This window comes from Sardina pilchardus, chromosome 5 (assembly GCF_963854185.1).
Source record: "Sardina pilchardus chromosome 5, fSarPil1.1, whole genome shotgun sequence".
In the NCBI taxonomy this organism is placed as follows: Eukaryota; Metazoa; Chordata; class Actinopteri; order Clupeiformes; family Clupeidae; genus Sardina; species Sardina pilchardus.
In genome coordinates, this window is record NC_084998.1 from 25,019,688 (window position 1) to 25,034,067 (window position 14,380).

The window sequence follows — 14,380 nt, forward strand, 5'->3', positions numbered from 1 at the left end:
TCCAGTTGAATGTCGGCATCTTCAGCCGAAAGGGAAACATATTGTTCCCTGTCTTTTCCTCTCTTTTTTTCTGAGGTCCAATTGCAGTTTGACTTGGAGATAGACATGCAGATGCTGCTGTGCTTGGGTGGCTACATGTTTTTACAATCGCCTTTGTCAGTTTTTCTACCAGTGAAGATGTCAAAGATGGATTCTGTGATTTCAGGGCAAAACAGAGCACATTTTCAGACCCAAAGTCTTGAGTGTGCTCCTGGTAAACAACTCTGATGAATATTCACTTCCTGAGGTCCAAGGATGATGTTATATTAAAAGTTATATTCAGCTCATTTAGAATTTCCCCAATGATCAAGTCATTAGACATATCCAGAACATCGTCTGGCAGTGTGTTCTGGTCAACATTCTGGTGTAAACTTTTAATCTTCTTCAGAAGTTGGATGACCTGCATATAGCTACAAGGAGGCGTAGTTATTACTATTGGACTCAAACAGACTTAATTGAGACAAAGAGGTATCTCTTTCACAGAGTTCATCAAAATGTGTGGGAGCACATTGTCTGAGCTTCTAGTGAAAGATGGCGTTTTGGTGTCCTGTGCCTGTTTGTCTGACAGTTTCTGATTATCCTTGACCAATTCCTTGATGTTATCAGTACTGTTACGTGAAGAAGCTACGTTCTCCTGTGACTGTGTGGAATGTGTCGCCATGACTATACTTGCATCATCACTTGTGTGAATACATCCACTGTGCTCCCAAACTCCTCAGACAACGATGAAGAGATTGAGGGGAATAAATTAATAAATGACAGGACAAGTCGCTTCACAGCCTCCTCTACATAACCTAGAGCCTTACAGAATGACATCTAGCAGGTCACTGGTATGAATGTCTCTGGCCACACTGGTCTGGTCAGAAACAGACTTCATGAATTGAATTAATGGTTGAAAATATAAATAACCCCCTCCATTATTACAATACATCATGTATGAGTATCTATGCAATACAGTAGGCCTATTTGTTTCTGTGACATGGAATATAATGACTATCTGATGAACCAATGGCTTAGATACTGATTAATCATTTAAGAGGGCCACAGTCTAATTTCAACACCCACTTCAGGAGGGGAGGAGAGACTCTTGTCTAAATGTAGGGCCCCGTACACACCCAATCTGCCTGTACAATTCTGTCCCTTTGTATTACATCAATGTAGCAATAAAATCTTAAAGGAGACATAGACTAAAAACTATTTTTGTCTTGGTTTTCATGAAGGAGAGGTTGTGCATAACCGAAGAGCTATCATCAACATAAGGCATGGCTGTGCCATCCTTCATAATATGAAAATCTTGAACTTAGAAATAGCCACAAAAAAATGGGCGAATTAGAACAAAGCCTGCTTGTGATGTCAGATATCGTAAAGCCATTGAAGTTCAATTGTGGTTGCCAAAGAGGGCGCCATTTAGTCAAACGGACCATTTCAATACCCAGCCTAAATATAAAGTTTTAATTGCTTCTGTCATCCTTTATCAGGGATTTTCAAAATCCCGGAACTACTTTTTCAGATAGCTCACAACCGTGTGTGCATAATGTAACACAACAGAAGTTGAATTTCTTAAAGTAAAACAAATGTTTAGGGGTGTTTTAACACTAGAAGCGCCAAGCGCCGGTCATTTGACCGCTGACGCGTATTCCTAGAAGCGCCATGTGGGTTTGACCTAGATATACCTAGAACTGCCGGGCTGCGGTCATTTGACCGCAGCGATTACAAAAAAAAAAAAATCTTTTCACTCGATTAAATTCCAGGACCCTACGTTCACGACTTTTCCTAAATACGCGTGTTTTGTCACCCAGAATTTTGACATGATCGAAAGCACACCGGTACAAGCTAGTTTAGAGCTATTTTGCGCTCATTATGTGACAACACTATGTTGTCTCGCGTTCGGCCATGTTTGTCCAGGCTGCTATTCTCTTTTCTCACAGCAGATGTCGCAAGGGTTTCCTGACAGTCGGGCATGAGAATAATATTTTACCATAAAACATATAGTTTATATATGTGCAATATGTATTATATGTGATTTATTTTAATAACTATTTTTCATTTACATGGCATAGTCTATGGAGGCGATTTACAGTGGTAAAATGCGAGTTTGTTTTGAAAATGTTGCGACGTTCTATTAGGCAGGCCTACATGTGTAAAACATATTTTCAGCTGAAAATCGTCCGTCGTAGCCTATTTATGTACGTAGGGCGCGTATGCCTACGTACATTCATAGTTGTATATCTTATCTTGTAGGCCTATTTGTATGGAGTGAGATAGCTGTCAATATATTCGTGTCATAGATTTGATGCAGGTTCGTATTTGTCTGTAGTCGTGCATAAAATAAATATTTGTGAGTTCTCAAATGAGTCCAGTCGTGCATAAAATATATTGTGTGTATTTTATCCATCAGAATACGGATGGGGAAAAAAACGAATTCAAAAATTACAAGTAGGCTACGAAATCAAACTTTACAGGTAGGCTTTCATTTCTGAGTACGACTTCGCACAAATGACTGAACTGTCAAAATACATCATCGCCACACAACCACTCGTTGGTGGATGTAAAGAGCAACACTAGCACGGCCCTCTTTTATACTCCAGATTTTGCTGAAAGCAAAACTGAGACATTACTTGTTTGCTAGACTCAGTGAGTTAGCCTACGTCGTAATAGGAATTGAACGGCAAGTGGTACAGCGGTAACTTCCCTGATTACGACGCAGAAGACCCGTGTTCACATCCTGGCAGGGACGTAATGTTATAGATCATCCACTGAATTCACTGACCGATTTTGAACGTCGACGAATAATTATTTGTTGTTAATGTTTTTTAATAACTCTCTGAAATTTGTTTACCATTAACGAAAAATAATTTCGCCAGCCAATAATTTTCTAAGCCAAATTGAGCTGCCATCTGACAAACTTTGGCTAAGCCAGTTAGACTTTTTGCATCTAAAAATAATTATATCAGAGACACACGCGAAAAATAAACGCGAGCCTATAAACGATTCCCACTGGATACACCATATCATTGTGCTCGTTGCTACGATAGGCTACACAGGACTCAGTTGCATGTTCTGTAGACATGAAGTGGCAACTAAAGCCATCATCAGCCATGAAAACTTCAGCCAGCCGTTATTCTCCGGGGTCTATAGGCTACATAACACACATTGCAAACATAGCCTATTTGAAACCGATCATTCCCCCTCCCCCATACACGTCTAACCAGTTCATGGAGGGGGACGGGGGTCGTTTTGCTACGTGTGGACATCATCTTAGGCTACAGACATCACTGTGGCATTGGCAAATGCCTCCCCACCCCCACTGCATGGCTGTAGGCTGGCTGTTTGTTGTTTACATGCAACTCGTGGAAGAATGCGCAATCATGTTTCATCGTAGGCTAGGCTATATGCGCGTTTTAGAATGTTCGAATTCGCCAGCGTGCGTGTAGGCCTAGTTGTGTGAATAGAAAAGAATAGAATATACTTTATTGATGCCTTGCTCAAAAGTACTTCTGCCACGGCCTACACAGGTCGGGGATCGAACCAGCAACTCTCGGGTGTAAGGGCTGAAGCTCTAACCAGTGGACTACGGCTTTGTCCCTTCGTGCCGTTAATCTGTGTCTCAATCCATAATCACGAATTCATAGAAGTTATCTTAAATTGTAGAAACAATAGGGCCTAGACCTATAGCTGTTTTTCAGCAGACATCGAAACATAGCCTACACATTCGCAAAACGGAGAATATATTTTTCACTCATAATTTTTAATTAGACTAGGCTACTTCTCGCGCCTATGCCTGCTCAGCATTTCTGCTCTCTCTATCTCCCTCCCTCCGAGGTAGAACCTAGATGCTTCTCCCTAAATGAATGAACATTGTCTTAGAAAGTAGCCGCGGTAGCCTGTAAAATGCGGCATGAAATCCTGGCTAATGTGTAATTGAAACCAGACTTAGGTTAGGCGCTTTGTTCGGTCCGGTCATTTTCGGCGGCGCGAACATATAGCTACCTATTAAATGAATAGAAGTGTATTTGGGGAGTGAATTAGAACTAGCCACCCATTCATTTTAGAGCTTAGATTATCTGCCCAAACCCGAACTGCGGGTTACGGATCTCGAGATCCAACAACACCGGTGTTGGGTCGACATTTTATCCTTCCCCTCCCGTCGGGTCAGGCTCCTAATCACAGAACGCGTATGCCTCCGTTTTAAAATAGCCAAGATTTCTAAGTAGGCTAGCAAAATGTAAAAACGAAATATTAAAAATGAAATACTATGAAAAAGTTGACAGTCAAGTTTGCTCAAGGTTTGTTCAAGAACTCCTCCAGAGTTTTTTCCTCAAACAACACAAATCAACACAAATAAATGAACAACTCAAACGTGCTGTAGGCCTATGTCATAATGAAACAACCACAGACAACACAGTCTGACAAATGTATTCAAACGATTTGATTCGTGCACGAAGCGCCATCTAGCTGTCATTATGTGTAAGTAACAGCCTCCCAGTCTAAGGACTCAGCGGTCATTTGACCGCCTCGCCGCGCTTTAAGTAGTTCACAACAGCACGGCGCTTCTAGTAGGTCGTCAAAGCGGTCAAATGACCGGGGCGCGGCGCTTCTAGGTATAAGTGGGTCAGAGGGGCGCGGCGCTTCTAGTGTTAAGGACAGAATCGTCCTGGCCCGTAGCGAGCAATGCTGAATCCATACCGAAAACATTCTATAGCAGCCAAATTGCAGAAACACGATCAATCGTTGAGATTTCGGAGTCAAACACTCGCTTGCATCCTAGGCAATACAGAAAACCGGCTTAAAGTGTAAAATACCGAACTATTCCTTTAATGACTTTGTCAGTGGCATTCTTAAATGTTTTCATCTCAACCCAGCCGTCTAGGTCATTGGGTAATCCACTCCCTGTGTGTTTAGGCCTGACGTCACACAGTCAGAACTGTCCTCTGGACCCTGTGGTGTAGGGTGACTTATGTGCATTTCTGTGAACAGTTGTGGTCTGTGACTTCTTAGAGTTGGCAATGCAGAATGCTGAGAAGATGAGATATAGACTAGTTAAAACAGCGGGGGTTTTCAAACAAAGAGCACCTACTGTACCATGGAACAACACGTTTAAGATGTTTTCTGACCAATTCCAAGACTGGCATTAAAGGCCTACGCACACGTGCAGCAACGCGACAGCAATCTATGGCAGACGACCGGTCAAATTAAATAGAAACGTTTAAAGGGAATGGGGTAATGTACACAGCAAGTGGACCGACGGGGAGACCATCGCTGTCGCATCACTCTAATCAGCCCTTTTCAGAGCAAAATTGATACGTCATAATAGAAAACAGCTGTCTGGTCAGTTTATCTCCACTGAATCGATGGGTGATAGTGCCGCCAGTTGTGTGCGTATAAAGGTATTAACAGAATTCCACTGTCGCATTCAACTGTTGCTTCGCTGGCCATGTGTGACTGCCTTACAAGTTGGCCCAACAGGGCATATAGGGAATAGGATCAGCAGATTGTGATTTTTACAACACTCACATTAACATGAAACTGATAGTTGTCACTGATAATGTGTGTGAGATTGTTTGTGTTAAAAAACTCAATATGTACACACCTACTATTTATTTTAGATTGCTACAATGCACAAGAATGATGCTTTGGCAAACACACATTGCTCAAAAAGCATGATGCAACATGAAAACAGGGTATCTAAAATAAATTACATAGACCTACTGAATATACAAAATATGCATAATTAATATAAATAAAACACAGATTTCTAAAATGATCGACATGAATAGGATATCTTGTTAATGGGATAAACAACATTGTTTTCGTCAGAAAGATATCAGTTACTTCACAGGACAATAATATTTGAATCTAACATGGTTTAAGAGTCCACATTGATTATACACAAATGAATAATATTAATGTACAAAAGCTTAGAACCCTGCTGTAGGCTACACTGATATTTTTAATTTCATTAAAAGCACTGCCAGTCTGCTTCATTTGTAGCTGCCTACAGGACCAGCATCACTAAAGGCACAAAAGCAGAGACTGGAAGAATCTAAAACCCTCTACACATACAGTAGGTGCCGATATGAGTGTGGCACACTCAACTTTCGACATTTCGCTACATTAGATTCTACTGTTTTCAATACAACCGCGCTCACCAGCGTCAAACTCGGTCATGCCAACATGTCGTTGGAAAGCTTGACGGTACAACATGTTGGCGCCGGTGGTGTGTGTGTGGGTAAATCACATACTGTAATGTCGCCACACTCATGTCGGCGCCTACTGTACATGCGAAGCAGCACTTAACTGTGCTTTCTGGTGGCGTAATACAAAGTCAGGCCCATCGTGATGACCAACACAGAGCCCACCAGCGAGAGGAAGCCGACCACCGAGCGCTTGGCCAGGATGTGGCAGCCGCTGCAGGGCTCGACGGGTCGCAAGCACTGCTGAGGAGCCGACTCGGGGGCGGGGAACCCGTTGTGGTCGATGATGTTACGGTAGTGGCTCAGGGACGCTTTCTCGATGACCTCGTCCTGTACGTAACCGTACATGCCAAAGCCAGGATCGAGCAGGTCATTGAGGCCATATGCAAAGTAGCCCTGAAGGTTCACCCCATCCAGTGTATGAGCTGCAAAATGGAGGACATCAGAATAATTGGTTTGAGGATGAACATATTTTAGGATGTCACAATTTCTGTAATAAAAGACATACAGTTGTACAACAAATATACACACATGATACCAGGGGTAATTTTCATAAATGAGGGTGCTGTTTTCCCAAAAGTGGCCCAAAAATGAATGTCCATGGCGACCTTTTAACACTACTGTATGTGTGTGTGAGTGTACACTGTGTGCAGACCTGTAATGCTGTGTGTGTTAGCACAAGGGTGTCCTGAATGCTAAGCATACTGCCAGTCTCACTCAGTGAGCTGTGTCTGCTCTCCTGTCAATGATTAAGCACTTTTGCGTGCTTGTTTGTGTGTCTCTGAGCTGAGGGTCAAGAGGTGGGGGAGGGGGGACTCCAAAAAGATGAGGCTCATCATTTTTCGAACAAACCTTCACAATGACCACATTTTTTCTAAACTTCCTCCCACTGATGACTTTGACTTGTTTTTGTAAACCTTTCTATGAAGCCTCCTTCATAAATCAGCCTTTACAAACTTATCCGTTTGTATGGTAGCTCTCCTATGACTTTCCGTCAGTGTTTCCATTATCAATGTGATCATTTTGTTTTAGCCATGTCCATAACATGCAAACAAGCCGACATGTCACCAAACATTTGAGAACTGTCAAGGCCATTCCTGATTGTGGTAACATGGCAATGATACTCCATACTGACACATACACACACTGATTGATACATGTCACTGAAAGCTGAACGTAATGATTTCTAATGACCGGAGAGACTGTTTGCCATAACATGCTTATGCTGTGTTGTTATGCAAATACAGTATTCCTGCTGTTTCCATAGGGCCTGTTTACATTCATATTTTGGATGTGTCTTGGGAGATCCCATCACAAGTGGTCAGCCAACACACACTGGCATTTACACATGTATCCAAGGTGTACAGGCAGACACGTTTGGTATAGGTTCTATTACTGCCAACATCTCATTGATTAGAACTCCCACGGTCTTGAACGCATCATAACATGTTAAGGTTTACACTTCAAAAGATACGTAAGGCTCTTCTCAATGTCTCTCCTGGGTCCTCGATCCTCCATCCTCCGGCTCATTCCCACTGACCTACTGTATAAAGAACAACGGGACGGCAACAGTGGCATAGTCTATCCAGTGTTCTTTATAGATTAGTGGGAACGAGCCGGAGGACCGAGGATTGAGGACCGAGGACAAAGGGTTGAGAAGAGCCCATACTGTGTCTCAGGCCACCTCGCCAGGTGATTTCAGTGATCAGATAACATTGCTTCTTTTTATTGTTTACACTTGGAGTTAGAACCTACCACTTGTGATCGGATCACCCAGGACACATTTTAAAAACGAATGTAAACAGGGTTTAAGTGACGCTGCATGTGACTTACCCTTCAGAGCCTCATTGATGTAGTTGTACACATAGTAAACCCGCAGGTCATCTTTAAACAGGGAGCGATCCACGTTCACACCATTGGCCATGACGTAAATGGGCACGTCCTTGTAATGGGCATGAATCCACTTGAGAGCTTTGCGTAGGCCATAGGGCACCACACAGTTGGATGGCGCGCCGACCCAGGTGGGGTCTTTGCCAAACTGGGCCTCTATTATGGGGTTGTACTGGTTGGTGTCCTGGCTATCCAGCACGGTTTGGGTGGTGTAATGGTTGATGGCGAAGAAGTCGTAGGTGCCCCTGACCAGCTGCCTCTCCTCCTTGGTGAAGGTGGGCAGCTGGTAGTTGAAGACGTCCAAAGAGTTGCGGTGCTGCATCCAGCTCCACATGATCGCCGGATAGTCGCCGCCGCCGAACACGGGTTCGGCGAACCAGCCGACCTTAAACGCCAGCGCGCGGTCCACGATCTCCACGTCCTGCCGAGTGAAGGAGATGGCCGGCTCGTACCAGTCCATGTGCAGCACGAGCGAGACCTTGCCGCCGTGCGAGGCGCGGAACTCGCGGTCGTACGCGCGCCACGCCCGCGCGTGGGCCAGCAGCAGGTGGTGGCCGGCCTCGAAGCCCAGCTCGTCGTCGTTGGGCTCGGCCAGCGTCACCCACATCTTGACGTACGCGCCCAGCCAGCGGTAGCAGAGCCGCGCGTAGTCGGCGAACGCCGCCACCGTGGCCTTGCTCCGCCAGCCTCCGCTCTCCAGCGGCGCGGGGAGGCTGGAGCGCCCCCGCGTCTGGTGCCACAGCGTGACCACCGGCGTGACGTTGGCGCGGCTGAGCTCGCTGACGAAACAGCGGTAGTAGCCCAGCAGGGTGGCGTTGGCCTCGGACACGCGGCCCGTGGGCGTGACCGACGACCAGTTGAGGGCGAAGTGGAAGTGGGAGACACGCATGCGCCGCACGTCCGACACCTGCTGGTGGATGGAGGCGTAGTCGGCGCAGTGGCGGACCGCGCGGACCGAGGGGTCCCGGACGCCCTCCAGTCGCCGCAGCTCGCCGTTCCCCGACACGTTCCAGACGTAGACGCTGGGGTCGGCAAACTGGGTGGGGGTCGTCTCGATCTGAAGCACACACGGTCAAAGAAAGGGTTTGCTTGCTATTGGGATACTGCTTTTCATAACGTGTAACATAATTTCATTCTAAAAGACATTGGATTACGAAAGAAAAACAGCAAGTGTCTTCACGATATTCTGTAGTCAACAATGGGCATCACTGAAGCATATTCTAGTTAGTGTACTGAGAACACACAAAACTATAATGTAAACAGAATGAACGGAAGTTGAAAACAGTACAGATTTGCCGGGTTAAGGAATAAGGTGAATATGCTCCTTTGGATTTATTATTGGACATTTAATTCTGCTTCCACGTGAGACGTCATCATGAGTCATACACAAGCCAAGCAAGTCTGTTCTTGGATGAGGTCTGGTTTTACAGTAAAAGCACTTAGCTCTGCTCTGAGCTCACACAAACTCATTTTAGACGCTTTGAGATCACTTGAGGGAACCAGCAGGGGTATCCAAGCAAACAACTTTGAGAGTCAGCACTGGGCGACAGTGGGAGTCCATACCTGCACCCTGTTCTGTAGTAGACGAGCCTTGATGAGCGTACAAGGGCAGACCGACTAAGAAAGGTCATCATCCACATTTGTTTGGCAAAGTAGGGCACATGAGCTTGTGTAGTTTACAAATTAAGTCTTATCTACCACGACAAACATTCAATTGATTTGCAAGACTCGGGGCACCAAGTTTCTTTGGGTGCCCCTGCAAAACATTATTCTACTGTATATGCTCATTATCAGTACTGAAATATACTTTTTAATCATACTGAAGGTGTGCTTGATCATATGAATACTGGTGGTCAATGATAGATCCTAAATGTAGTGAAATAGTAGCAAATACAGTAGTTGTGCCTCAGGTCCTGCTCTATAACACATCAACTCTACGCTGCAGTCCAAGAGTTCAGTGGAGACGGATACAGGGGTTAATATTTTCTCAAGCTGTATTCTTATTAAAGCTTCTACACTCTGTTGTCTCAAGGTGAACAGCTCTACAGTATGCCAATGGCACGCTGTGTGGCATACAGGGACAAATCCCAGTGGGCCGAGACAAGCTGTGGGTCAGTGGACAATCTATATACAGTATGCAGTATATATACTGTTTTTTCTGTCTTCCTCAATTGGTTCCTTTGCAATCCAGGACCTAATTTCGTTCCCAGTACATCCTTGCAGTGTTAGCAACTGAGTAACACTGAAGAATGTAATGAGTTTGAATTTTAACTCACTTTTGTGTGCAATTTGCGTGTAATTTTAAAATGCTCTCTAGGGTCACATGGAATACACTATTCCAGCCAATCAAAGATGTTGTCTCAGGAGCGTGGAGGGGATGTGTGTTGATGTGTTTGGCCACTCTCCAGGGTTGAATTGTACACTGCATCTTTCACTGTGTACCTGTATGGCGTTGGCTGCTACACCCCAGGCAAAGTTGCAGGGGAAGACCCCCTGGACGGCCTGGTGTTCCAGAAGCAGGGGGAACCCATTCTTCTCTATGACTTTGCTGTAGAACGTAGCAGATGCCTTGGGTTCCCTCCTCAGGTCTGGGGTTTTGAAGTCGATGTAGAACAGGCCGCGCCGAATCGAGTACTCCCGGGACCACTCGAACCCGTCCACTAAAGACCAGGCCGTGTAGCCTATCACGGTCACATTGTCGTACCTGATGGCTGGGTATAAAACAGATGTTAAAACATTACACGGCCTTCTATACAGTATGGTATAGAGCAAACAGGGTATCGTGCCAACGACTCACAGCCTGGTGGGTGCGTTAGTTCCAAGAGTATCTCAGTCCTTCAGTCAAAAAGAGAACTTGCACAGCAATGTTGCCGATGCAAAGTTTAATCCAACCGATCCAATCCAATCTGATGATGGTCTGAATGGGACCGAAAACGTTTTGCACTAGGGTAGCACTTTACACTCCTTGCTGGTTGGATTAAACTTTGCATCGGCAACATTGCTGTGCGAGTTCTCTTTTTGACTTAAGGACTCTTACACAGTATGCCATACTGAAATGTAAATGAATGCTGTGTATATATGTCATGACATGAATACTATAACAGCTCTCACATTTCAATGTGTCCATTATGAATTTCTTCAGATAGTTGACGTTTTTCGCATCCTTGGTCTTGATGTTGGACAACACGTACCATCCACTTTCCACCACGAAAATGGGCGGGTTGTTGTACTCAGCGTGAATCCAGTACATCAGCCTGCGCAGGTCCAGATGCTCTTCTTGGCCAAACAGAAGAAAACTTTCGCCGAGCAGATAACTCGACGAGGCGCTGTCGTCCATCTTGAACTGATAACTCAGCGAGGGCGAGTGAGACAGGGCGAAGAAATCCGCCGTGCCCCTGATGTGAAGCTTCTCGGCCTCTGTGAACTCGGGGAGCGCGTGGACCAGCTTGTGCTTCATGCAAGGGGGGTAGTCGCCGTCCACGAACAGGGGTCGAGCGAACCACCCAAGCACAAAGTCCAGAGAGCACTGGCACGCCCTGTGGTTCTCGTGCCGGGTTCTGCGAGGATTGACCCAGTGGGAGGCCAGAGCCATGGAGACTTTTCCACCTTGTTTGGCACGGTAGTGTTTGTCATATGTATGCCAAGCTGCTGCATGGGCCTGGGAGAAAACAAAAACAAACAAACGAACAAACAAACAAAAATAATACATGTTATTTGAGGCGCCTTTCATAGCACTCAAGGACACTTTACAACAACAAAAACAAGAACAACAACAACACAAATAATAGTAATAAAAATACTAAATTACTAAAAAACAAATCTGCAATAGTCAATCTACAATGATGAACAGAAACAAGCATGGTGACAATATTCCACCATAAATAAATGACATTATTCTACTAACTGAGCAGATATAACCAAAAGATGATAACACAGGATTAATAGATTTTGCACAATTTACTCTTTAATATGAAGTTTTTTCACCCTGAATCTTTAGAACATACAGTATTTGCTCAGCAGGCTCCCTAAATCATTGGCCAATGTTCAATAGTAATATTAATAGTAACACTCATTAGTAATACATAGCAATTTCAATTACCATTTAGCTTACCCACGGTACATTTAATTTACCATTCGTGTTTGTTATTTGTTTTTACCTTCAGGAGATTGTGTCCCACTCTGTATGGCAAGTCCGATTCATTTCTTATTCCAGGTGCCGCTTTCCCTGTGCCATATCCTTGCCAGGCGACCACAAATGGGTTGTCTATAGTGATCCAATATTTCACATCATCTCCATACGTTCTGAAACAAAATTCTGCATACTCTCTAAATAGATCAATGAGAATAGGATTACCCCAACCACCGTAGCGGATTTGTAGGTTGTCGGGCAAATCCCAGTGGTAGATAGTAACTACAGGCTGCACTTTAATTTCTTTTAAACGATGTATCAGCCTTTTGTAGTGGGTAACTCCCTTTTCATTATAGCTGCTCACACTTCCATTCGGGAAAATACGCGGCCAGGAGAGAGAAAACCGATAGTGACTCACACCTAGAAGTTGTAAAGCACGTATATCGCCAGGGATGTTGTGATAACTGTCGCTCCCCACGTCTCCCTTGTTTATTCGACTGCCGCCGCGGTGGAAGGTGTCCCAAATAGACAAGCCTTTGCCGTCTTTGTTATGCGCCCCTTCGATCTGGTAAGCGGCAGTGCCAACTGACCACATGAAGTTGTCTGGAAAGGTGTCGTACAAAAACGCTATGTCGCCGGGGTAGGAGAGTTTGTTGAATCTCCCCCAGGTGTGGACTCCGTCTCCTGGGCTGGCGACTACGCATTTTGTGTGACGACAAATAAGAATCGCCAACAGAACTTCGATGTATTTCATTGCCTTTTAGGTTATTGTCCGGTAATTTCGAGACACATTTAAGTAAAGGTAAATGTGGCTTATTGTAGTATTTTCCTTATCTATCATCTCCACACGCTTCTGGCTGTCATAAAATCCGCCTGCCCCATGCCAGCCCGCTTTTGTAGTCACTGGAAATCTATCAATTATTACCAGAACACTTCACGCATAAAACGGTTTCCAAGCGCAGCACCATATCAAGGCACGATCATAATAATTTATATCCCATTTCGCCTGTTTTAGGGCACCACTTACAAATATGCCTTCATGACACTAAATAAAAATAAATAAAATTCTCATTTCTATACAGAAAGGTGTTTTTTAAAGACTTTCTTTTAAGTCAACAAGTCAACAGTAAGTGAGACTGTCCACTGAAAAGGTGGATTAGTAATGTGATTTTTGTGACCTATAATTTTGACCTCTCATAGCACACTTGAGTGTAAAAACGTCAAAGGTTATCACTTATCTTGATGATGCAATCTATTATTAACCTGTTTTGACTGTGGATAAATAAACCATTTAACGTGTGCAGCTAATCATATGCCAAGTCACCTCAATTCACCTTCTCTCCTGTGTGTTTGAAGTGTTTTTTTACAGTATAAGATCTGTGTTTAATTGTAATCATCTGAGGAAAGGCCTTTGCATCCAAACTGTGGTGTAAGTAACAGCTCACAAACATAAATGTTTCATCCAAACAAAAAAAAAAACATGCCAGCCATTGTCTTTGCATGATATCAGAAAGCCATATGGTCCTCTGCCTGTCTTCACTTCAGTGTTCCCTTGTACAATCAATCAGCCATTAGTGTTGGGCCCCACGGAGGGATACTGATGGTAGGATTTGTAAAACATGGAGATAACACAATAACCCTGGGACAGATCGCATGTGTTCTCTCACACACAACATCTTGAGCCTTGAGCAAAATTGCTGTCTTATTAGGGTATAAAGATCCATCAGTAACAATCGTCCAACAACAGGGCAATATACATAAACACTAGACATTATAGTTTATCATCAATGATGTTAAGTCTGCCTGATGCGTTAGCCTCGATTTCTGACTGATCATAATGTTGACTACAGAAAACTATGCACCTGACTTTGTCTTGACCTGCCTTGCTGATTCGCAGGATTGGGGAATGAATGGGTATTAAAACAGGCTGTTGACATTGTGCGGGGTGACTTGGTACCTATCTCTCTTGTGCATGTCCACACCACAGAACAACAAGTGACGTCAGTGAGGAGCTGTCTGCTGTTGACATGAAAGTGTGTTATTTGTCACTCCAATAATGTCTGAATTACATTTTACATTGTTTGCTTAGTCCTACAGGCAACCACACCTAAAAGTCAGAAGAAGGATG

General features: G+C 44.2%; 1 protein-coding gene across 1 annotated transcript; it reads right to left on the reverse strand.

The window, feature by feature from the left end:
• Positions 1–5,622: 5,622 nt before the first annotated feature.
• On the reverse strand, positions 5,623–13,142 carry kl (klotho). Its single transcript, XM_062537054.1, has 5 exons — positions 12,281–13,142; positions 11,235–11,781; positions 10,566–10,834; positions 8,067–9,180; positions 5,623–6,658 (listed from the first exon to the last, which is right to left on the reverse strand). Exons 1-5 carry the CDS (start codon positions 13,004–13,006, stop codon positions 6,333–6,335), a joined length of 2,982 nt encoding a protein of 993 aa, XP_062393038.1. The 5' UTR covers positions 13,007–13,142; the 3' UTR covers positions 5,623–6,332.
• Positions 13,143–14,380: the final 1,238 nt, after the last annotated feature.

Coding starts and splice junctions, on each gene's coding strand:
- kl (XM_062537054.1), bottom strand. CDS start 13,006: ATGAAATACATCGAAGTTCTGTTGGCGATTCTTATTTGTCGTCACACA. Junction 11,782..12,280: donor TGGGACACAATCTCCTGAAG/GTAAAAACAAAT, acceptor GTTTTCTCCCAG/GCCCATGCAGCAGCTTGGCA. Junction 9,181..10,565: donor TAGCAGCCAACGCCATACAG/GTACACAGTGAA, acceptor TGTGTGCTTCAG/ATCGAGACGACCCCCACCCA.